This window comes from Corella eumyota, chromosome 3 (genome assembly GCF_963082875.1).
Source record: "Corella eumyota chromosome 3, kaCorEumy4.1, whole genome shotgun sequence".
Lineage (NCBI taxonomy): Eukaryota > Metazoa > Chordata > Ascidiacea > Phlebobranchia > Corellidae > Corella > Corella eumyota.
The window spans coordinates 18,099,351-18,124,925 of NC_137492.1; the positions used below are offsets into that span (position 1 = coordinate 18,099,351).

At 29.5% G+C, this 25,575-nt stretch overlaps 1 protein-coding gene across 1 annotated transcript; it reads right to left on the minus strand.

Moving 5' to 3' along the window:
- On the minus strand, positions 1–25,432 carry LOC145745160 (E3 SUMO-protein ligase RanBP2-like). The gene is made up of 71 exons (XM_082563160.1): positions 25,292–25,432; positions 24,645–24,851; positions 23,781–23,912; positions 23,541–23,660; positions 23,246–23,362; positions 22,643–22,785; positions 22,375–22,501; positions 21,988–22,239; positions 21,746–21,890; positions 21,321–21,465; positions 20,749–20,923; positions 20,251–20,303; positions 20,018–20,141; positions 19,703–19,896; positions 19,433–19,547; positions 19,167–19,271; positions 18,928–19,048; positions 18,664–18,722; positions 18,489–18,563; positions 17,937–18,074; positions 17,254–17,409; positions 16,786–17,161; positions 16,527–16,705; positions 16,137–16,283; positions 15,990–16,068; positions 15,735–15,886; positions 15,395–15,553; positions 14,874–15,096; positions 14,589–14,693; positions 14,370–14,450; positions 14,155–14,286; positions 13,922–14,067; positions 13,481–13,612; positions 12,986–13,187; positions 12,279–12,527; positions 12,110–12,198; positions 11,943–12,003; positions 11,715–11,831; positions 11,454–11,566; positions 11,055–11,115; positions 10,487–10,603; positions 10,297–10,409; positions 9,913–10,015; positions 9,623–9,766; positions 9,286–9,365; positions 9,059–9,209; positions 8,839–8,919; positions 8,612–8,772; positions 7,721–7,852; positions 7,097–7,195; positions 6,832–7,020; positions 6,437–6,568; positions 5,813–5,911; positions 5,548–5,736; positions 4,992–5,145; positions 4,714–4,816; positions 4,499–4,566; positions 4,319–4,430; positions 3,670–3,754; positions 3,181–3,447; positions 2,625–2,757; positions 2,335–2,493; positions 2,114–2,232; positions 1,824–2,034; positions 1,624–1,743; positions 1,404–1,532; positions 1,131–1,327; positions 877–1,029; positions 668–805; positions 499–595; positions 1–349 (listed from the first exon to the last, which is right to left on the minus strand). The coding sequence occupies exons 1-71, from the start codon at positions 25,361–25,363 to the stop codon at positions 246–248; spliced, it is 9,717 nt and encodes a 3,238-aa protein (XP_082419286.1). The 5' UTR covers positions 25,364–25,432; the 3' UTR covers positions 1–245.
- Positions 25,433–25,575: the final 143 nt, after the last annotated feature.

Consider the following 25,575-nt stretch of genomic DNA (forward strand, 5'->3'; position numbering starts at 1 on the left):
AAATAGATTAATCCACTTATTTAAGCAGTGGTTGCTTTAATGGCGTGTTTTATATTAAATTTTAATACATTTCTTGTATTGTTTACATGTAATATTAATATACAACAAAGCAGAATTGAACTGTGTTTATAAAAAATTACATAAAGCACAATGTACATTGCAGCAGAAATCAAAAAGTTGTACAAGATTTATTTTTAATAAATTTACATAATACAATTTTGGACTGATAACTTTTGGCATTATTCCTACTGCGATGCTGTTTGGCTGTTAGTCCAGATTTCATAAAAATTGCTGGCAATCTGTGGGGTTTTAAAACGAACAGTAAACTTTTCCATCACAGATTCGCCCTCTAAATCAAAATTTGTTTGTTTTTACAGTTAAAACCACTAGAGAAACATATATACTATGACATGGAATATGTACTATAACATGGAAGCCGTAGGTATTAAATCTAAGACCTCATATAGTGAAGTGTCTAACAACCACTGTTTAACTTACCTGATTGATCTTGGGCAACATACATCCAACATTTTTCTCCATTTGCAAGTAAAGTCATTTGTGGAGTTATAAGATGATTTGCACACACTTTGAGGACCTAAATGAACAGAAATTTTTTTTTTCAATTTTTTCGCCTAATAATAAAAGTGGCCCTAAAAAAAATATTTACTTGTTCTCTTCTCATGACAACTCGGTACTTCTGATTTTCAATATGATGTAAAATTTTCATCTCCCCTAATCCTCTTTCTTTCCACGAATTTGTATTATTGTCAAATCGAAACAATTTACACCTTTCTTTAAACAGGACCTGGTACAAATTAAACATCGCTAAAATTTTCTTTATTTTTTTTAAATTTATTTTTTGGAAGATTTTTTCACCTCTTCCTCTTCTTCTCCAGTTCGCACATCCACCAATTGGGGAAGCTCAGCAAGAACTGGTTGGTACTCAGGATCAAAAGCCTCCGGATTTTCATTGTTATCACCACTAGGGGGGCCAGAAAACATCATGCGATCAGATGACGAAACATTAAACTAAAAAAAAAATTTTTTTTTAAAAATATTAAGTTTTCTTATATTTTAATTAAAAAAATTACAACACTGTTGAAGTTTAAAAACCATACCCAAGCACTTACTGCGGCATCTTTTCTATATCCAAATGCATTTTTGTTATCCTTGCTTGTTGTAGAAGCTGCTGCCATGTCAGAAAACGAAACCATATTCGGATTTTCGGCAAAACTTTGGAAAATATTTTCAGCTTTCGTGTCATTTGTGATGCCACCAAATAAAGATAAGGAAGGTTGTTCAACAGTGTGCTGAGTGATTTGTGGCTCTTCGAAAACAAAAAAATTTTAAATTAAAAAAAATAATTCAGAAATTTGTAATTTTAAAATATAAAATTAAAAAACCTTTTTCATTTGGCGGAGTATCAGGTTGGTATTCTTCTTCAACTTCCTCTTGTTCTTCTTTTTCTTTATTTTCAGTATCTCGATTAAAAATATAATCGAAAATCATATCTTCATAGTCACTATCATAACCTTTTAAATATAAAAAATATTTGCATTAAAACAAACAGAAAAAAATTTAATAAAATATTTTTTTGTTGATTTTTTATTTATAAAATCTTACCATCTTCAGGGTATGTAGCATCTTCATAAAGATAAAAATTTCTAGGGAGTTGTAATTCTTCGGCACGCTCACGTTGCCTCTGTGTTGATGTTGCCTCCCATACAAATATAATATCATCATCTGATTGTTGAAAATAAGAAATAGTAATTTTATTGTGAACAAAATTAAAATTTTAAGAAATTTGAAAAAAAAGACCAGACCTTCTTTCGGTTTTTCACTTTTCACTGAACCAATTTGAGATGAACCATTATTTTGACCAAACTTAAAAACTGGTGTATTGTTTGGTTGAAAACTAAAAACATCAGTTTGTTGGGTAGAAGATGGTGTGGCATTATTGGTAAATGGTAAAGTGGTTTTTGGTCCTGCACCAAATAATGATTTACTGGCAACTGGTTTCTCTGTTGGTTTTTCCTGCAAAAAAATGGTTGAAATGGACTTTTTTTCATGTTTAGTTACCTGGTTTCAAAAAATGACCAATATTAAAACTTACAAGTGCAAGTGGTGTTTTAAAATCTGCAGTTGCTGGTGTGCTGGTGTTATTAAAGTTAAATGAAAAGGAACCTACATCAAAATTGAACTTGGGAGCTGGTTTGGATTTTGGGGTGTCACCTAAAAAATTGGTTTATTAAAAAGTGGTTAATATTTTTAAAAAAAATGAATAAATTTAATATTTAAAAAAAAAATTTTAATTAAAAGATACATTTAATTTACCGAAGACAAAAGCAGTGTTAGTTGGTTCCTTCTTCTGGAACGGACTTTCCATATTTGCAAATGAAAAGGGAGTTTTAGTTGGAAGTTTGACTGGGGATTGTTTTATTGGGGAATCTTCAGCTTGGTTTGAAATCACTGAGTTTTCACCTGCAGTTGCATCTAAAAAAAAAAATTTTTAAAAAATTTTAAGTCGAAATAAAAAAAAAAAGTCTAAATAAAAATTTTTTTTTTTACAAAATATTTTTATTTTAAATTAATTTTTTTTTTAATATTTTAAAAATATTTCTTACAAGATTCGTTAAAACTAATTGAAGCAGGATCGATTAATTTTTCTTCCAATGCAGCCTCTCTACCTCGCTCTAGTGTTGAAAGAAACAATTCAGCAATGTCAACAACTTTAAATCTCACAGCAAATTGATGAGGCTAAAAAATTTTTTAACAAAAAATAAAATCTGATATAAATATAAATAAAATGGGTTTAAAGCATTACACCGGCAGCGTGGTGTAGTCGTAGGAACACTTGCTACACCACCATGAGGTTGTGGGTTCAATCGCCACTGTTCTCATGCTGTAGCGCCCTTGAGTAAGGCGCTGTAACGGTATAAACTCCTGCTGAGCCAGCACTTAATCAGCAGTATAATTAATGTGCAATTATAATCTATAATATCCCAAACTGCCACAGGCAACTCGAGACTGGGTTGGAGTAACTGATGTTACTCTTTAAGTCGCGCATTCGACCTTTCCACATCTAGGATAAAGATATATACAAAAAAAAATTCCACTGACAATTAAACAAATAGACTTAAGAATTAAAATAATTTTTTTTTAATTTAATTTTTTCCCTACCTCTCCGTTCAGGAATTGAGGATCTGAAAAATCGGTGGCAAACCAAATCAAAACTTTATTATCCGATCTTTCTTTGTAACTAAACTCCATATTTTTTGTTATAATATGGTTTAGGCAAACTTTTAAAACTTGTTCTCTTCTCATAACAATTCTAATTTTAAATGTGGTTGTGTTTTGTAATAATTTGATTTCCCCCAAACCTCTTTCCTTCCATTCCTTGGTGGATTGAGCAAATACATACAACTTTGCTCTAGCAAGGAATAATACCTGAACAGAAAAGTTTTCAACTATTAACTCTTAAAAAAAAAAAAAAAATTAACTCTAAAAAAAAAATATTTTTTAAAGTTTTATTAAAATTAAAATTTGATTAAAATGTCGTTAGTTGGGATTGAACCCTAGACCGTTAAAAAGCTAGGCACTATTAACAATTGAGCATAATAGTTGGCCTATTAAAAGATTAAAACTGAGAAATTTTTATTTAAATGATACCTGGTCATTTTCTTCCCCTGTTAAGACTTTAACACGATCAGGAAGATCAACGATCGGCTCAAAATGAATATCTTGAGATTCATCACTTAATAAAAATATTTTTAACATGATAGGTTTTATATTTTTATTGGCTAGTGGTGTGATATTGTGACGTGTTCGAGCTTTCAAAAAATTTTTATTTTTTTGTATATATCTTTATCCTCGATGTGGGAAAGTCGAATGCACGACTTAAACATAGAGTAACATCAGTTACTCCGACCCAGACTCGAGTTTCCTGTGGCAGTTTGGAATATTATAGATTATAATTGCTCGATAATTATACTGCTGATTAAGTGCTGGCTCAGCAGGAGTTTATACCGTTTATAGCGCCTTACTCAAGGGTGCTACAGCACGAGATCAGTGGGGATTGAACCCACCACCTCATGTGTGGTGTAGCAAGTGTTCTTACCACCACACCACAATGCCGGTTAAATGCCGGGCTCAAGGGCGAATAGTGTGGCAATGGTGTGGCTCAAACCCGAAACCTTTCGGCTCGAAGTCCGCTGCCATGACAGCTTTACCACACTACCGGACTATTTACACATACATTTATTTAAAATAGAAATTTATATTTATATACTGCCACCAAATGGTAGAAAATAGGTACTACCTTGTAGCTGAACAAATACTAACTCCCCTCTGCTTGGGTGGAACTTTAGAAATATCGGGTTTCATGTTAAAATTGAACTTGCTTAACTCAATCGATGGAACATCAGGGGTTTCTAAAAATTAATTTTTTTGTTAGAATAATACAAAAAAATGAAAAAAATTTTATTTTATTTTTTTTTACCTTTTTTAGTTGTTTCATCTTCAGCATTTTCAGGTTTTTTGTTCCAATCTATAACTGGCTTTTCCGCACTGTAATCATATATTAACATCACAGTTTTAAAAAATTTAACAGTAAAAAATGTTACAAAAAAAAACAATAAAAACATTAATTGTAAAAACATATTTTAAAAAATATATTAAAATACAATTTTGATAGTTAAAAATTAAAGAGCTTACGAATTATTTTTGATTTTTTCTTTATTTATTTGGTGTTGTTTCACTAGTGGAGTTAACTTCATATCCCCTACTTCAAATTTCTCACTTTTCTTTGTTTCTAAACCTTAGAATTAACACATTATCAGATAATAAAAAAGTATAAAAAAAATGAATACTTAAGACAATGGCATTTCTGTTACAAACATTTTAGTTTTTTGTTTTTAATATTAAAAGAAAATTGACCAACAAAAAAATTCTAACATTTAAAAAATACAAATTTTAAAGTAAAACATGTCTACCTTCAGTAAAAGTATTTTCCAAATCAACTTTTGATTTCATTGAAAGTTTATCTTTGAAAAATCCTAGTTCCGACTTCATCTTCTCGGCTTGATTGATAATCGTTGAAGTGGAAAGTTGGTTGCCTGCCGCAGGTTTTTCGCATCCCAACAAAAACTAAAATAAAGAAATATTTTTTTTGCAAAATGTACAGAATAAAAAAATTTACTGTCCCAGCCTAGGCACTAACTCTAAATTCTGTTTTTTTTGTGAATTTTTTTTCCTGACCATTTTTTTCTTGTGAAAAATAAACTACTGCAAAAAATTCTTAAATGTAGAGTGAAAAAGTGGCATAAAATCAAAAATAATGTTTAAATAATTTAAAATAAAACTAAAATTCTAACAAAACATTACTTTATGAATGGTGTTCATTATATAAAGGGCAATTTAGTATATAAATTTAACATTATATATATTACTTTATCTAACTAGAATCTTTACAAAAAATTTAATAACCATAAAATTTTTAAAGAACATTTTTAAACAGAAATTAAAAAATAAAACATTTTTAAAACTCACCTGACATTCTTCAAATTTTTCTTTAAATTGATCGGCAATTTCTGGAGTTTTAAACTTCACCGCCAAAGTCTCAACCACCGGTTCAATTCCCCCTTCTGAGAAGTCGGGGGCAATCCAAGTCCAACTCTCTTTAGATCCCACCATCGGAATTAACTCCATCGAGGGATCAATATAATGATTTGCACAAACCTGTAGACAAAAAAATAAAATTTAAAAAAAATAAAATTAATTTTAAAAACTAAAAAAAATTTGATTTTTTTCTTACTTTTAGAACTTGCTCTCTTCGCATAACAACTCTAAACCTGTTTGTTTCTTTATTATATTTAATAGCAATATCGCCCAATCCCTTTTCCTTCCATTGTTTCTATTAAAAAAAAATTAAAAAAGTTAAAATAATGAAATTTTCAAATAATATATTACTAAAACTACCAGACATTTTTTTTGTTTTTATCTTTATCCTCGATGTGGGAAGATCGAATGCGCGATTTAAACATAGAGTAATATCAGTTACTCCGACCCAGTCTCGAGTTGCCTGTGGCAGTTTGGGATATTATAAATTATAATTGCCCGATAATTATGCTGCTGATTAAGTGCTGGCTCAGCAGGAGTTCGTACCGTATATAGCGCCTTACTGGAGGACAGCATGAGATCAGTGGGGTTTGAACCCACGACCTCATGATGGTGTACACTGTAAAAATAATTTTTAAAAAAGTTATGTTAAAACATAATTAAAAGTAGATATAAATAAATAGATATATAAATAAAACAAATTAAAAAAGGTTTTTTTGACTCTATGGTCATTGGTTTAAACCCAAGCAAAAATTTTTACACCGTAATTTTTTAAAGACTATAATATCGGTTTTATATAAAATCAACTTTTATCACTAACGTCGATGTATCTGAATAACTTGGCTCGATGAGAGTACATTGTTTGTTCTCCTTCTTCTCCTGTTATAACTTCTATATTGGGAGGAAGTTCTTTAACCACTGGTTCAAAGTGAATATTATCTGTGTCATCTGTCTGTGGATTATATATTAAAAGTAAGTTTAAATAAAAAAAAAAATACCAAAATAAAAATAAAACTTAAATTGTCTGAAAAAAATTTGTATTCTTAAAATACCAAATTTAAATTATAACACCATTTTTATATAAAAACACCATTTTTTTAACATTATATATATTACTTTATCTAACTAAAATCTTTATAAAAAATTAATAAACATAAAATTTTTAAAGAACAATTTTAAGCAGAAATTAAAAAATAAAACATTTTTAAAACTCACCTGACATTCTTCAAATTTTTCTTTAAATTGATCGGCGATTTCTGGAGTTTTAAATTTTACCGCCAAAGTCTCAACCACCGGTTCAATTCCCCCTTCTGAGAAGTCAGGGGCAATCCAAGTCCAACTCTGTTTAGATCCCACCATCGGAATTAACTCCATCGAGGGATCAATATAATGATTTGCACAAACCTGTAGACAAAAAAATAAAATTTAAAAAAAATAAAATTAATTTTAAAAACTAAAAAAAATTTGATTTTTTTCTTACTTTTAGAACTTGCTCTCTTCGCATAACAACTCTAAACCTGTTTGTTTCTTTATTATATTTAATAGCAATATCGCCCAATCCCTTTTCCTTCCATTGTTTCTATTAAAAAAAAATTAAAAAAGTTAAAATAATGAAATTTTCAAATAATATATTACTAAAACTACCAGACATTTTTTTTGTTTATATCTTTATCCTCGATGTGGGAAGATCGAATGCGCGATTTAAACATAGAGTAATATCAGTTACTCCGACCCAGTCTCGAGTTGCCTGTGGCAGTTTGGGATATTATAAATTATAATTGTCCGATAATTATGCTGCTGATTAAGTGCTGGCTCAGCAGGAGTTCGTACCGTATATAGCGCCTTACTCGAGGACAGCATGAGATCAGTGGGGTTTGAACCCACGACCTCATGATGGTGTACACTGTAAAAATAATTTTTAAAAAAGTTATGTTAAAACATAATTAAAAGTAGATATAAATAAATAGATATATAAATAAAACAAATTAAAAAAGGTTTTTTTGACTCTATGGTCATTGGTTTAAACCCAAGCAAAAATTTTTACACCGTAATTTTTTAAAGACTATAATATCGGTTTTATATAAAATCAACTTTTATCACTAACGTCGATGTATCTGAATAACTTGGCTCGATGAGAGTACATTGTTTGTTCTCCTTCTTCTCCTGTTATAACTTCTATATTGGGAGGAAGTTCTTTAACCACTGGTTCAAAGTGAATATTATCTGTGTCATCTGTCTGTGGATTATATATTAAAAGTAAGTTTAAATAAAAAAAAAAATACCAAAATAAAAATAAAACTTAAATTGTCTGAAAAAAATTTGTATTCTTAAAATACCAAATTTAAATTATAACACCATTTTTATATAAAAACACCATTTTTACACAAAACACAATTTTTACACAAAAACACCATATTAAGACAAAAACACCATTTTGATACAAAGACACCATTTTTACACAAAACACCATTTTTACACAAAGGCACCATTTTTACACAAAGCACCATTTTTCACAAAACACTATTTTGACACAAAAATGCCATTTTGATACAAAGACACCATTTTTACACAAAAACACCATTTTGATACATAGACACCATTTTTACACAAAGACACCATTTTTACACAAAGCACCATTTTTACACAAAACACCATTTTGACACAAAACACCATTTTTACACAAAAGCACCATTTTAATACAAAAACACCACTTTTACACAAAACGCCATTTTTACACAAAACACCATTTTTACACAAAACACTATTTTTACACAAAAGCACCATTTTAATACAAAAACACCACTTTTACACAAAACACCATTTTTACACAAAACACTATTTTTACACAAAAACACCATTTTTACACAAAAACACCATTTTGATACATAGACACCATTTTTACACAAAGACACCATTTTTACACAAAGACACCATTTTTTTACAAAAAACACCTTTTATGTAAAAAAGTCTTATTTTTAAAACAAAAAAATCTTACTTGATATAATTCAGTGCTCTCGTTATTTTTATCACCACCATCTGACTGAGATGGTTGTTTAGTGCGTGGTGCATCTGGTTTACTGGTTGCATTAAAACTAAAACCACTCACCAGACTGTCTTGGGCCAGTTGGGCAAAGCTTTTACCCCCAGTTGTAGCACCTAAAAATTAAATTTTAATTTAAAAAAAATTTAAAGATTAGAAAAAAAGATAAAAAATTTAAATACCAAAAGTAAATCCAGTTTTTGGTGGAGCAGATTGAATGTTGGTGTCGTCTTTTTTTATTTCAACATTTTCAGATTCATTTTCTGCATAGTCAAAATAAAAATATCATTTAAAAAAACTAATAAATAGATTTTGAAAAACTCCAAAAAACATTTTATTTTTATTTATTTTATATCGAAAGAATTATTAAAAATATTTAGTTTTAAAAAATTTTTGAGTTACCGGACTCTTCTTCGTCTTCTTCTGAATCCTTGTATCCAGGCTCCTCCTTGAAGTTATAGAAACTACGAGGAAGTCCAAGTTGTTCTGCTTTTTCCTGGAGCTCCTTGGATGGAAGTTTCTCTCCGATGTAAATCACATCGTCGTTTTCATTCTAAAATTAAAAAAAAATTTAAAAAAATGTTATTTCTAATATTTGCAATTTAAAACAAATATTTTAATGAACTTACATCTTGTGGATGTTGGGGCTCCTCCAGATTATATTCTTTCTCCTCATCTTCATCAATAGATGTATAAGAAGAATCGCTATCTGGAATAATTAAAAAAATTGATAAAATAAATTAACTTCGAAAAACAATTAAAGTTTTTATAAAGAAAAAGTTTCAAAAAACACCAAATTTTAATAAGACACCATATTTCATATAAGTAAATTTTATGCAAAAAATACCAATTTATTAACAAAAAAACAACTATAAAAACTTCAGAAATACAACCATTATTTTAAAATACAAATTTTTCTCTTAAAACACCAACACCATTTTATTGCTAAAACACCATGTTTCTTACCATCCTCACTGGTTGATGAACTGGTTCCATCTTCTTCACTTCCAATGCTCGGAAACCTCATTTTTTCACCAGATTTGTTCTTGTCTGGTTTCGAGAAAATATTTTCACTGGTAGGTTGAACACCAAATCCAAATGGTTTGTTAGCTAAAAATAAATGGTGTTTCTAAATGGTACAACCATACTTCAAAGTATTTAAACCATATTTTTACCAAAATATTCAAATTTTAATTTTAATTAAATTTTTAATAATTTGTAAAAAAAAATTTGAAAAAAAAATTCAAGATATTTACATGAAGAATTGGTGTTGTCCAATTTGAAAGAGAAACCTGTTGGTTGTTGTTGGTTGTGGATCCCAGTTGCTCTCTGTAGGGTTGGGTGCTCCTTAGAAGCAGGCTAAAAATTTAAGTTACGATTATTTAGTTTGAAAAAATACAAAAAATAATTATTTTAACTAAATCATTTTTTTTAAATTTATTTATCCTTAATGTGGAAAGGCCGACTTTACAACCTAAACATAAAGCAACATTTGGAACTATGACACAGTTTCATGTTGACTTTAGCAGAAGCTAGGATTGTTTATAGTGTCTTACTAAAGGGCCATTAAACATGGAAGCAGTGGGAATCGAACCCAAAAAAAATTAAAAATATAGAAATTAATTAAAAAGTATCAAAACCTTATCAGTAGAAGTTGTGCTAGATGAGCTGGGAGGTTTAAAACTGAACCCACTTGAAGGAGCAGATTGAGACGAAGTTGTCCCAAAACTGTAAAGTGGTTTAGATGGTGCTTCTAAAATTAAATAAAAACAATAAAATTTGTAACTTTTTTTTAAATATAAAAAATTTTTAAAAATGTTTAAGATTTACCTTTTTCTTCTTGGGGTAGATTAGGATTAGGAGTTTGGCAACAAAGACAACTTTTTACATCAGCTCCATTATTAACAGAACAACCTGGACATTCCCACTGTTTTGACTGAAGCAGGGCTAACAAATAAATTTTACGTCAAAAAAAATTTATAGAAAAAGTTAACTGTAAGATAAAAAATATTGTTAATTACACAATATTATTTTTTGTATATATATTTTTATCCTCGATGTGGAAAGGTCGAATGCATGACTTAAACATAGAGTAACATCAGTTACTCCGACCCAGTCTCGAGTTGCCTTTTAGCAGTTTTGGATATTATAGAGACTATAATTGCCCGAAAATTATACTGCTAATTAAATGTTGGCTCAGCAGGAGTTTTTACCGTTTATAACGCCTTACCCAAATGCGCTAGAGCATGAAAGCAGTGGGTATTAAACCCACGACCTCATGGTGGTGGTATATAATCAAAATACATTTAAACTATGAGGGTGTGTTGATTTTTTAAAAGTGATATTTTAAAATGCTTTGCTTTATAATTTTTAATATTTTAAAAACACTAATTTTTACCTGTTTGCTCAAAAGATGATTTAGTTGGTTCTGTGGTTGGTGGTTTAAAACCAAAAAGTGGCTAAAACAAAAAAGCAAGTTACCAAACATTAAAAAGTATAAACATTATTAAACAAACCATTTCTAAAATCTTTTAGTTTTACCCTTAACGCAACACGACCTAATTTAAGCCTATACACAGATTAACTAATAAACCTTTCCTTTTAAAATTCTTTGCCAAATTCAAATTTAATTAAATTGGTAATAGTATTGCCAAATTCTTAATCTGATGATTAGTTTTTAACATTTAAGAAAGTTAGTAATTTTAGCACGTTACTTAAATATGCTACATGTAAGCAGTAACAAACTTTTTTTTATTTGGCAATTTTTAGTTTAAAAATTTTTGGTTTGAATATTTACCTTTTGATTTAAATCCGTGCTGGAGTTAGGTTTAACCCTGAAACTGAATCCACTTGAAGGAGCAGATTGAGATGAAGTTGTCCCAAAACTATAAAGAGGTTTAGATGGTGCTTCTAGAATTAAAAGTATTAATTTTTTATGCAATTACAAGAAAATAATCCCTTAAAAATACAAAATAAAATCATAAAAAAATTTTATTTAGCAATTAATAACACACTAAATTTTTTTTTTTAAATATTTTTAAAAATGTTTAAGATTTACCCTTTTGTTCTTGTGGTAGATTAGGATTAGGAGTTTGACAACATGGACAACTTTTCACATCAGCTCCATTATTAACACAACAACCTGAACATTCCCACTGTTTTGACTGCAATAGTGCTAACAAAAATTAAGAAAAAATTTAGGACTTTATTGAAAGAAGTAAAAACCGAAACCATAAAAAAAGATTTTAAGAGAAATAATGAAGATAAATATATTTAATTGATTTACCTTGTGCACCAAAACCTAATTTAGTTGGTTCTGAAGGTGGTTTAAAACCGGAGGTTGCTGTCTAAAAATTATAAAAAATACCTTTAATCTAAATATATCACAGACAATAAAATATTTTAACTTAATATAGCTTAAAAGTTAATATGGTAAAAATTGATTTATTTTACCTGTGGTGCACCAAATTTAAAACCAGACCCTGGTGTGGTTGATGGTGTAATGCCAAATTTCAACAGTGGATTAAAAGCTGGTTTTTCTTCTAAAAAAAATTAAAAAAAATCAACAATTTAACAAAAAAAAAATATACAAGAAAAAATATTTTGTAATGTAACCCCTTACCCACAGCTTCTTTTGGCAAATTGGGGTTAGCAGAATCACAGCAGAGACAGTTTTTAGTAGTGTTAGGGTTATTAGCATAACACTCCGCACAGTCCCAAGTATTGGAAGATTGCTGAAGCAAGTTTTGTAAAATGCTCGGTTGGGATTCCTCCTCCTTTTCTGGTTGTTGTTTAAGATAAGACATTGCAGCTTTAGCTGGACTTGTAGGTTGTTTTATTGAGTCTTCTTCACTTTCTTGACCTTTGGAGGCTAAAATATACAAAACATTTACATAAAAAACACTAAAAAGAGCTTATTAGCTGATGTAGTTCTGTATTTTTAGTTTTTTTTTTTTGTATATATCTTTATCCTTGATGTGGGAAAGTCGATGCGCGACTTAGGCATAGAGTAACATCAGTTACTCCGACCCAGTCTCGAATTGCCCACAGCAGTTTGGGATATTATTGATTATAAAAATGCCCGATAATTATGCTGCTGATTAAGTGCTGGCTCAGCAGGAGTTTATACCGTTTATAGCGCCTTACTCAAGGGTGCTACAGCATAAGCTTAGTGGGGATTGAACCCACGACCTCATGTGTGGTGTAGCAAGTGTTCTTACCACTACACCATGCTGCCGGTTTAATAATTAATAAAACACCGATCTTTTTTTAAACGAATGCGTATGTAAAATTAAAAATAGCTCTTTAAAAACATTCAAAAAAACTAACAATTAGTGGAGACTGCTTGATCAAATTTTGTTTTAAACTCAGTTGCTTGCTCCACGGTTTTAAACTTGACAGAAAAAACTTGATTCTGGTATTCGTCTTCAGAATAATCCATGGCCGACCACATCCAAGCTTTTCCAGTTTCACCGTGAGCTTGTAATTTCATTTCTGATGTGATCCGGTGGTTGGCACAAATCTTTAAAACCTAAAAAAGTGAAGTTGTAAAAATTTGTTAATTAAACAAAAATTTATTCAAAAAAAGTAGACACTAAAAATGAATTGTTGCAAAATGAAACCAAAAAATATTTTTTTAACACTTTTTTTAATAAAATGTACTAACAAAAACTTCTTTAAAAAAAAAAAAAGAACCTAACAAAAATGAAAAATCTGTTTAAAAATAAAAAAATATAAAATAACTGTAAAATAAACCAATGGAATCATATTATCAAATTGTTGCAATTTTAGGTATTTTTTTGTAGTTTTAAAATTTTGTTTTACTTGTTCTCTTCTCATAAGAACTCTTGAGGTTTCATTATCATTATGTTTAAGGATCTTCATCTCCCCCAAACCTCTCTCTTTCCATTGTCCATCAACATATCTGTACAATTTTGCTCTCTCACAAAACATAACCTAAATATAAATAAACTTAGTACTTTAATACTAAGTTAATAGCATCATAAGTTGGTTAGAAAAATTGGGTTCAGTACATGAGGTCCTGGGTTGGATTCCCGCTGATTCTAAATTGTGGAGGCCTTTTATAAGACACCAAAAAAAAAATTTTTTTTTTTATTAAATTTTTTTTTAACAGATTATTTATTGTGTAATTTTGATTAATCTTATAAAAAATTGCTAGGGCAACAAATGTTATTCTATGTTTAGGCTGTGAAGTCGACCTTTTTACGTTAAGAATAAAAAAATTTTAAAAAAATTATCTTTTACGTTTTCATTCTCTTCTCCTGTTTCAAGTTTCGCCAAAGCTGGAAGATCAACAACAGGATCGAAATGAGGTCCTCCACCAGAGGATGTGTTTAACTCCTCCACATCCTCCTGTTTCTGATCCTTACTAGCTTCCGTTTTATATTCACCTTTATAAAAATTTAAAAAAAATATTTTGTGCATTTAAATCACTATAGTTGTTAGTATATGCTATGACATTGGAATATTTAACTTACTAAATACAGTAGATTTTGGTTGTGGTTTTCCAAAACTGAATCTGAATTCATTATTTTCATTCTCCTTTTGTCCCAAACCACTTGATTTCATAGCAGTAGCCAGTCCACTAAATATCGACGGTTTGTTTTTTCCTGAATAAAAAAAATTAAAAACATAAGGTTAAAATCTTGGAAAAAATGTGGTATTAAATTTTGTAAAATGAATATACAATTACCTTCTACTGGTGAATCTGGTTTATTAGTAACACCAAATTTTAGGGATGGTTCCAATTTAAAGGCAGAAGCACCACTGGCAACTTAAATTTAAAATTTTAATTTTGCGAATTTTTTTTTTCAAATTTTTTTTTCTCTAAATACTTTTAAATTAACAGTTACTTACTTAAATACATAGTAAAATATTTAATTTATAACTTTTAAAATCCACTATGACTTACTACTGCTACTAGAAGCTGTATTATTTTTTGAAGCAAATATAGAAGGTTTGGTCACAACCCCACTTGTCATCACTTTATCCTCTTTTTTACTTTCGACATTTGTGTCTACAAAAAAATATAAAAAAAATGATTTTTTTGCAAATAAAATTATCTATAATAATGTAGATTTAAAAAATAATTATCTAAAAATGAGACACTAAATCTAAAATTGGATTATTTATTATTTTTTTTAATTTTAGCAAATTTAACATATGTAGACCATTATTAATTTAATTAGCAACATACCTGTTTTATTTTCAGATTTATTCATCTTGTCGACCTCATTATTGACAACATCTTGAAATTTAACGGCAAGTTCAGGTGTCTTAAATCTTGCACAAAATTGTTCCAACTTTTGCTCTTCTTCAGAGAAGTCCATGGCATTCCATATAACAGCTTTGTTAGAACTTGGCATGGAAGATAATTTGATAAATTGGGTCACCATGTGGTTGCAGCAGATTTTGTGGACCTTCATGTGAAATAAATGTTGTAAAAATTAACCCCCTAAAAATCACCCCCTAATGAATTAAAAATTTGACGCCTTTAAAAATTCTAAAAATTACCTACCCAAAAAATCGAAACTTTAACCCCATAAAAAATCAAAAGTCCACCCCCAAAATCAAAAATCTACCCCCTAAAGTAATTGAAAATGTACCCCCCAATATCCAAAAATTTAGCTCCTAAAAATCAAAAACGTACCCCCTAAAAAATTAAAAATTTACCCCTAGAAAATCTGTTTTTTTTTAGGTATATATAATTTTTTTTACCTGTTCTCTTCTCATGAGGATTCTCACATTCCCATTAACTTTATGTTTCAGAACCTTCATCTCTCCTAATCCTCTCTCCTTCCATTCTTTATTAACAAACCGGAATAATTTACTTCGCTCTTGGAATAATATTTCTTCATTTTCTTCCCCTGTTTTAACCTAATAAAAAAAACATAAAAAATTAAATAAAAATTTTAATATTTTTTAAATTTATTTATTCTTGATGCGAGAAGGTCAACAACACGGTCTTAACACAGAGTAACATCAGTTACCCCGACCCAGTCTCCAGTTGACTTTAAAAGTTTAAAAAATTATTTTAGTTTTTCAATTTGTTAAATACCTCAACTAAGTCAGGCATTGCCACAATTGGTTCAAAATGAGGACCAGTGTCGGCATTTCCTGATTGGTTGTTGTCAGCTTGTTCTAGAATATCTAATTCTTGATTTTCTTTGTCCATTTGTTCGGGGGACTTGAACGTAAATTCACCAGGAGCTAAAAGAAATAAATTTTAATAATTTTTTTTTTAATTTTTTTTTTTTTTTTATTACTTAAAACTTTTTTGCCTTTTTGTATTTTAAATATTTTATAAACTCACCTGCACATTTAGGTGATGTAAATTGACTTAGAAATTGAAAAGGAGGGGTAGAGACTGAAGTAGTTGGTTTCGGCTCTGCCTAAAAAAAAAAAAAAAACATTATATAAAAATCAAATTAAAATTTTTAATCTAAATTTTTTAACTAACCAGTAGTTTTTGAATAAGTGGTGAATTGGCCACAGCAGCTGGTTTTGGTAACTGGTTGTTTTTTGCTGGTGTAAACTGGTTACTGTTAGATGGTTGAGTGGTTGTTTTTGGCTGTGGACTTTGAGTACTTTGTCCAAACAACAATTTCTGCAAAAAAGAAACAAAAATTCAATTTATTTCGACAATATTTTAAAATGGTAAAAATAATATCTTAAAGAGTTTAAAGCCCTAGGTTTAATTCCTACTGCTGGAAAGTTAAAGTGTTCTTAGGTTGTTTTTTTTTTTACTAAAATTTGCCAAGTAATTCCCAAGAAATTTGACAAACATTGGCAAGTGAGTTCTAAAATTGGCGGTTAATTTTTTTTAAATTAAATCTAATAACTTAAATACCGGCATTGGAAGGGGTTTGTCTTGTTGCTGTTTTTGTTGTTGCTGTTGCTGTTGCTGTTGCTGTTGCTGTTGTTGTTGTTGTTGCAGTTGTTGTTGCTGTAATTGTTGTTGTTGGACAAGATTTGGTGAGGAGAATCTATTAACAGGGGTGCCTAACAATTGAGACATCTGTTCTGGTTCTAGAATTAAAATTTAATAATATTTGTTCAAAAAAAATAACAAAAAATATTTAAAAAAATTCCTTTTTTTTTTAAATTACCCTTGTTTTGCTTGTACCCCATTCCAGGGGAATCCCCCTTGTACCCCTCCTGCTGCATCTGGGGCATGCGATGGTGAAATACTTGCTGAGGCACGACCGGGGTTCGATACAAGTCTGAGTTGGCCTGGCTCTGGGAAATACCCATTTGTTGGGTGGGGTGCATTTGAGGATGTTGTTGACCCATGGGGTGAGTATTGTAAGACTGGGGGGCTTGGTTGTTGTAGTAGGCTGTTGATTGGGGTTTGGGGCTGTAGTACCCCTGTTGTTGTTGCTGTTGTAGTAGCTGTTGTTGTTGCTGTTGTAGCAGCTGTTGTTGTTGCAAGAGTTGTCGTTGTTGTAACAGTTGTTGATGTTTGTACTGCTCCAACACAGAAACCTAAAACATCAACAAAAATTTAAAATCAGCTTTTAATAATTTTTTTTTTTAAATAAACCATTTTTTTTAATTTGGTTTTTATTTTGACTTACTGGTGTTCCACCGCCAGCAGAAGGTGATCCCATTAAACTATCCTGCATGTAATTGGTCCTTCCTTGAATAAATGGTCTTTGTGGGATGGTGTTTACTGGTCGCAAACCATATCCTGGTGACATCATTCTGGTGGATGACATCATTGAGTTTGGTGTCTTAACGTTAAAAAATGGTGTTTATTGGTTTTAAAATTTGGTGTTTAAAGGTTAAAAAAATGATGTCTAATGGTTAAAAAAATGGTGTTTAAGAGTAAAAAAAATTGGTGTCTAATGGTTAAAAAAAATGGTGCCTAATGGTTATAAAAAATGGTGTTTAATGATTAAAAAAATGGCGTCTAATGGTTAAAAAAATGGTGTCTAATGGTTCAAAAAATGGTGTTTAATCGTTAAAAAATGGTGTTTCACAGTTTAAAAAATTGGTGTCTTATAGTCAAAAAAATGGTATCTAATGGTTTAAAAATTTGGTGTTTAATGGTTAAAAAATGGTGTTTAAGAGTATAAAAAATTGGTGTCTAATGGTTAAAAAAAATGGCGTCTAATGGTTAAAAAATGGTGTTTCAGAGTTTAAAAAATTGGTGTTTTATAGTCAAAAAAATGGTATCTAATGGTTTAAAAATTTGGTGTTTAGTGGTTAAAAATTTAGTGTCTAAAAATGGCTTAAAAAATAATTAATTTATCATTACCTGCATATGAGGCATAACTGAACTGTTGTGCAAATAATTTTGATTATAATATGAGTTTTGGATAACTGCGTCTTGTCTTAGACTCTCGGTCTGTTCTTGAAGTTGCTCAATTTGAAGTTTCATGTTTGAAATTGTGTTCTTAAAAAAAAAAATAAAATTAATCTTAGGGGACAATATACAAATGCAAATGTATTTTAAATTTATAAGTTTTTTAAATAAAAAATTCTTTTTGTGGTGTAAAGATAAAATACAATAAAATACAAAATAAAGACAAATGTTTATTAAGAACATTCTACAATGGGAAAATGCAGCTATTAGGCCCTGCAAGCTACTTACTCATAGAAAGTCCTTACAAAAAGTTCGTAACTTGACATTAATTTGGGATAATAATAAACTTAAAAAAAATAAATTTTGGAGCTAACTTTACAGCTTAAAATTGTTGGCCCTTACCCAGTCTCAAGTTGCATTTGTCATTATTAATAGTTTGTAAATAGTTATATTATAGAGTATATATAGTAAGTAATACCTAGAAAAATTGATCTAAAAACTTACGGTTAATTCGTTGACAACTGAATCATTTTCGGCAGGAGATTTAATACTAACATTAATCACATCTGCAACCAAATTCTATAAACCAAAATATTTTTTTTTTTAATTTTTGATTTTTTTTTTTAATTTTTTTTTGAAAAAAAAAAGATTTTTTTATGTTATTCTGAAGATTTCAAACCTTTGGAGTTGATTGTTTGCTGGGGATAGGAATCGTATCGTTAGCTGTTGTGTTGGCAGCTGCAAAAAAATTTAAGTTAAAAATTAAAAAACATTTTAAGTGATAAAATTTTTGTAAAAATTTTTATTTACAAATTTTGGCCAATTTTTATGTTTAGATTTTTCAAAAAAAAAACAAAAAAGGGCATATTAAGAAGCTTAAATGTTATTTTAAGACAATCACTTTCGGAAAATAAAAAAAAATTCATAAAATAAATTAATTTACTTGTTCTTCTGGGAGGGGTTTTCTTGATAGGACTTGACAAAAGTCTCATGGTTCGATCGTATAATTCATCATCTGGTCGTTCAGTTAAACGAACCAGAGTTAATTCAAGAGAATATCGATACTTGAAAAAAAAATTGCAATTATTGGAAATTTTAGTTCAAAAAGTGTTTAACATAGAATATATACATACAAAAAACATATTATTTTAGTACTTATAAGTAAATATAATATACTTTTACCTTTTTCATATATTCTTGTATTTTTTGCTCAACACTCAGAAGTGGAACCACAACTTTCTTTGAACTTTCAGTTAATTTATTCGCCATTTGTTGAAATAAATGAGCCTGAAAAATCAAAAAAAATTAATTTTAAAAATTTCAAAAAAATTCAAAAACCAAAATTCCACATTTAAATGTGTATTGTTGTAGGTTTAATTTACAAAGGGTTAGGCCATAACTTATAACATTTTATTGAAAACTTAAATACTTTTATTACATAATATTACCTGAATAAATGAAGCCTGTGGTGTTAATGCTTTCCCATAATAAGAAATAGCTTCATCAAACTTATCCTCATGAGCTGCTAGCTCTCCGTGGCACATATAACCTTCAGCTAGTAACCTAATAAAATTAACAGGTTAATATATTATTGGGGTAGAAATTGCGTAGATTAAATTTGAAATTTTTCGGAAACTTACAAAAAAAAATTTCCAATACAAAAAATTAAAAAAAAAAAAAAAAAAACAATCACTAAATTCAAAAAATAAAAAATTTACGTTTCTGCTTCTTCTTGGCTTGGGTTACCAAAAACAGACGGAAAAATCGGGTCTTTAGAATCCTTTACTTTAGTTGCCCGATTGTTGGTGATATCCACCAGCTGGGGTATTGCTAGCCCCCAATACAACACTGCCCTCTTCTGGTTAACCATGTAAGTGGAAGTAACACCACTTTCCAATTTAAGCGTTGAAGCCTACATTTAAAAAAAAAAATTTACCAAAAAAAATAGAAAATTTTTAAGAATTCCGTAAAAAAAATAATTTTTGCATAAATATTCAGAGATTAAATCAGCAAATTATTTTTTTAGTTTCTACCTTTGTTGTAAAGTATTTGGCGAGTTTGGTGATTAAAGTACAATCTAAACCGTGATTTCCAATCCCTCTTAAACAATCCAAACCTTTTTGTAATAAGTTCACTAATTCAAATTGTCTTGTCCCACTAGAAAAACAAAGTATTGAAACAAATGAAAAAAAGGAAAAATTTAGTTTCTTTAAATTTTGAAAAATCTGTTGGTGGTTATTAAATTTAAAGAAAGGAAATAACTTACTTTAAAGATGGCTTTTTTCCCGAAATTGTTAATGCAGCATTCCACCATTTGTCCTTAAAATAAAAATTTTTATACTTAAAGCTGAAAAAAACCCAAAATAAAAAAATATTCTTTTTTTACATAATTCACTGGCAGAGTGGTGTAGTAGTAAGAACACTTGCTACACCACACATGAGGTCGTAGGTTCAATCCCCGCTAATCTCATGATGTAGTGCCTTTGAGTAAGGCGCTATAAACGGTGTGAACTCCTGCTGAGCCAACACTTAATCAGCAGTATAATTATCGAGCAATTATAATCTATAATATCCCAAACTGTCACCGGCAACTCGAGACTGGGTCGGAGTAACTGATGTTACTCTATGTTTAAGTCGCACATTCGACTTTCCCACATCGAGGATAAAGATATATACAAAAGAAAAAAAGAAAAGAAACCAAGGCTTTTAAATATCAAAAAAAAATTATAATTTTTCCTGACACTAAAATTTTAAGTTTCAATACCTGAATATCTGTTGTCATTTTTCTGCAGAGAACCAACGGCAAATCAACACAAGATAAAAAGTCATCAGCAGACACCATCGAATTCCTCCACGCTTCCGATTTTTGTTCAGTTGTAAAAATACAAGCAGCAACAAATGACTCGACATCGATTAAATTAAGAGAAGACGAGTTCGACCTGAAAAATAAATTGTCAAATTTTAAACCAATTTGTACTCTATGTGAAAAGGAAAATTCGCATTTTTTTATATATTTATTTATCCTCGATGTGGGAAGGTTGACTTCACATCCCAAACATGACTTTGACAGTTTGAGATATTATTTTTTATAATTGCCTGATAGTAGTAATCTGCTGATTAAGTATTGGCTCAGTAGGAGTTTATATTGTTTATAGCACATTACTTAAGGACACTACAGCATAAGAGCAGTGGGGATTGAACCCAGGACCTCATGTAGTAAAGCCAAGTGTTCTGACTACTACACCACGCTCCCCTTAAAATGTATATATTTAACAATTTAATAAAATAAGAGATCATATATTAGGGCTGTTTGATGGTGAAGAATTTTGTTTTTACCTGTACAGATTTGAAACTCCTGATAAGATTTTAAGATCAGGAAAAGCAGATGGAAGCCAGTGAAAATAATCCTGAGTTTCTTCAATCTCTAAACATCTTAAACCAAGCCACACGCACATCTGTAAATCCCCACCCACCGTAGCAACTGTAAAAAAAACTTTTTTTTTAAATAAATTGCTGTTTTTTTCAAATATATTTTTTTGACTAAAAAAATGATAAAACTTTTGCAGCTGTACAAAAATTGAAAATCTATCCAATTTTTTGGACTTTTCACAATGCCAACAGTAGGAATTAAACACATAACCTCAAGTATAGTAAATGACACATAGTTTAAAACATCTTAACCAATACTTATAGTCAAAAAAATTAAACTAAATTTAAAAAAATATATAAATTTTACCAAACTAGTTTTTGCTAAAACTTACGTTTGTCATAATGTTCAATATCATTTAAAGATGGTAAAACAAACTGGCCCGCATTGGAAATACAAATATCTTTTCCATTATAAAGATAAGATAAATTACTTGGAAAATCATTGCCAAGTATGATATCAAAAACTATTTTTCCAACCTAGAAATAACAAAACAAAATTTTTAAAAAATAAAAAAGTTAAAAATTATAAAAAAAAAATTTTTAAGATTAAATTAATTTTTTTTTTTTTTCAAACCTTGTCCACATTAATTTCTTGTTGTACTTTTAATATCCAATCCTCCCCGTTCTCTCCACATAAAGACCACAACATGTGACTACATTCACTTGACCTTATCGCAGCATTGTCCATCAATCTATCGGGTAATTTAGGGTGAGCTGAAGAACACCCGACAACCCAAGCCGAGGTATGTGGGGGGATGGGTTTGGTTATAGCAAAAGAATATAAAATTGTCGCAAGTCGTCTAGCATCAGACCACGAGCAATTTTTCTAAAAATATTTCAAAGTTTTAATTAGTTTTTAATTTCAAGTTTTACCTTTATTAAGTAATAGCTTTTTAAAAATAAAAAATAAAAAAATTTTTTTGTTCATTTATGTTTTGATTTAGTTTATGTATTTTTTTACTTTGTCAGCTTGCTGTAAAAGCAAAGTAGTTGCAATCCAAATTAATTGAGCCACCATTTCATCAAGCACAACTTTCCATTGTCCCTCTAAATGCTGGCATACAACTAACCATAAGGTTTCATCCATGCTAAATAAATGTCAACAAAACTTGTAATTTTTAAAAGTGTGAAAAAACCTATATGCCAAAACACTGTTTTAAATTTTATTTATTTAAATACAGTGTACAAAAGACTTTAGTAACACTAAAATGTTTTAAAATTTTTTTTACATTGTGAATTGTTGCAAGTAGTTTTCTGGTTTGTTAGCAGCAATATCAAGTTGAATACATCGAGAAACTGCTTCAAGTAAAAGAATTTGAGATACAGCAAGATGGTTCGATAATCCCTTTTGCTTCATCATTTCAATATATTCCTAAAGGATCAAATTTTAATTTAAAATTTAACTACAAAAATGATGAAAAAAATTTAAAGTGATATGTTACAGGGTTTTGTAATTTTGTAAGTGATGTATATAGCACGTTAGTATGGTTGACAATAAATCACAAAATAGCTTTTAAACTTTTAAAAAATATCTGTGGTACTTACAATTTAATTTTCAAAAATACTGAAAATGATTAACATAAAAAATCAGGTTACCATATTTTTTTGTGTGACGTAGAAAGTACTAAGTAGCGTAGTGAATGTATACAAGCTAGTACTTTCTACGTCATCACAAACGGGGCTTCCCTTTTCTTTTTTAAAATTAATGTATAACTTAAAAAGTAGGTGAAATTATTTAAAGTTAAAATCATTTTTGTATTCAGTGACACCAACTTTATTAATTTTTAAGTATAAAAATATCGCTAATATATCCCTTTAACATATATATTTACCTTGTATGTTTCCATTAGGCAAGTACACCACTTGCTATCTAACACAATAGTATCATAACCTTGGCTGTTGTCAATTTTGTCACAATATGCATAAGCATCATCAAGTCTATCTTGAGCCTTTGAAAAAAAGGAGTTGAATTACAAATGCTTTAGTGTCGTACTATTGTGTGAATTTATGTGTATAATTATTAAAATAAATTTTTACAATTGCTTTAAATTTGGTAGCACCATATTATCAATGCTTTAAATTTTAAGTTACCTAGAGGCAATACTTTTATTTTACAAATGTTTTTACCTTCATAAAGCTGACATATTGGATGTGAATATCGACATCATTGGATCGTTTGCTGATTTCTTGAAGCAATGCAGTCTCAAGTACTTTGGGAGAGGCTTGCTGGGCTAATAAAAGCTCCATCTAAATTTAAATTTTTAATTAAATAAATTATACAAAATGGTCATTCAAAAACAATTTTTAAAAATAAAATATATAATGATTACAAATCTATTTTAGTAAAAGTATTTCATTTTGGTTTACCTTCATTTTAAACACAGATTGATTGCCAGGTAGAGCTGCAGAAACCTTGTCCAACCAAACTTGAGCAATATTGGGGTTCTGTGATGGCCCAGGGTTCAAATGTAGCTCAACAATATGTAATATTAAATCATGCTAAAAACATAGAAAAAAAATTTTTGTTTAAATATTAATATTAAAAACTAAACAATGAGACCACTTATCCAAAGACAACTAAAGCCTTTCTAAACCAACATATACAAAAAATTTTTATTTTTTAACGAAAAAGTCAGTTTTGGCCAGATCCTACATAACTTGAATTAAGTACACGTACACATTAACTATGTAAAAAACAACTTTATTGTGTAAATATGGTGCATATAAATAACTGCTGTTTTATAATTTATAAATTGACTATGGTCTTTTTATTAATTTAAGCTTCGAGCTAATGTTTAAGAAAAGTATATTAAATTACAACTCCATAGTTGTTTAAGTATTTTGTAATGTAATACCAACAAAAACATGTTTTCCTATCCACAACATTATTAAATAAATTTTAACTTTCAACCGGCAGCATGGTGTTATGGTAAAAATACTTGCTACACAACGAGGTTGTGGTTCAATTCCCACTGCTTTTATGCTGTAGCGCCCTTGACAATATAAACTCCTGCTGAGTCAGCACTTTAGCAGCATATTTACCAGGCAATTATAATCTATAATATCCCAAACTACTAAAGGTAACTTGAGACTGTGCCGGAGTAATTGATGTTACTCTATGTTTAGGTCGCGCATTTAACCTCCCCACATCGAGGATAAAGATATATACATGATAAAAAAGTAGTAATTTAAGAAAACTAATTATATACTAAAAAAGACATATATTCCAACCTGATTCGGTTTGATATTAGTTGACTGTTTAAAACAACTTAATGCTTTTTCATCGTCCCCCAATTTCTCATAACAATCACCTAATAGTTTATGAGCCTTAGCATCTCGATCATGGACTCGAAGATATTTGGTTATCCATTCGGCAGCTTTGTTGTAGGAGCCTGCTTTAAACCAGATTTGGCCAAAGTAAAATCCTTTAAGTGGTAACTGTAACATATATATACAATTTATATTTTTTTTTTGTCGTGATATAACAATTAATATTTTTAATATACCGGCAGCGTGGTGTAGTGGTAGGAACACTTGCTACACAACACATGAGGTCGTGGGTTCAATCCCTACTGATCTCATGCTGTAGCGCCCTTGAGTAAGGCGCTACAAACGGTACGAACTCCTGCTGAGCCAGCACTTAATCAGCAGCATAATTATTGGGCAATTATAATCTATAATATCCCAAACTGCCACAGGCAACTCGAGACTGGGTCGGAGTAACTGATGTTACTCTATGTTTAAGTCGCGCATTCGGCTTTTCCACATCGAAGATAAAGATATATACAAAAAAAAAAAAAAAAACGATTGTAATTTAAAATTTAGGCCTAAAAAAATTAAAACTTTCATGATTAACATGAATAAAAACAATTGTTTACCTCTTTAGGATTTGTATTTTTTAGATGCTTTTCAACTATATTTGAAACTTCAATAGTTGAAAGCACTTCCATGGTCTTAATTATGATTAACTAAATCATTTAAATCAATTGAAAAAAATTTATTCTTCAAATAATATAAACTTTCTAAAAAAAGTGTTACGATTTCAAACATACAAAAATGACATAAACTAAAAATTTAAAATGCATTGTAAACAATTTTAATTTAACACTAAACCAAACACAGACATAATATTAAAAAAAAACGATATAAACTCCTGCTGAGC

What these genes read in the sequence shown, in the direction of transcription:
- LOC145745160 (XM_082563160.1), bottom strand. Translation starts at nt 25,363, where the DNA reads ATGGAAGTGCTTTCAACTATTGAAGTTTCAAATATAGTTGAAAAGCAT. An exon ending in TACTTGCAACAATTCACAAT is followed by an intron (nt 22,502 to 22,642) that starts GTAAAAAAAATT and finishes ACATTTATTTAG; the next exon opens with CATGGATGAAACCTTATGGT. An exon ending in CAGGGGAAGAAAATGACCAG is followed by an intron (nt 3,448 to 3,669) that starts GTATCATTTAAA and finishes TTTTCTGTTCAG; the next exon opens with GTATTATTCCTTGCTAGAGC.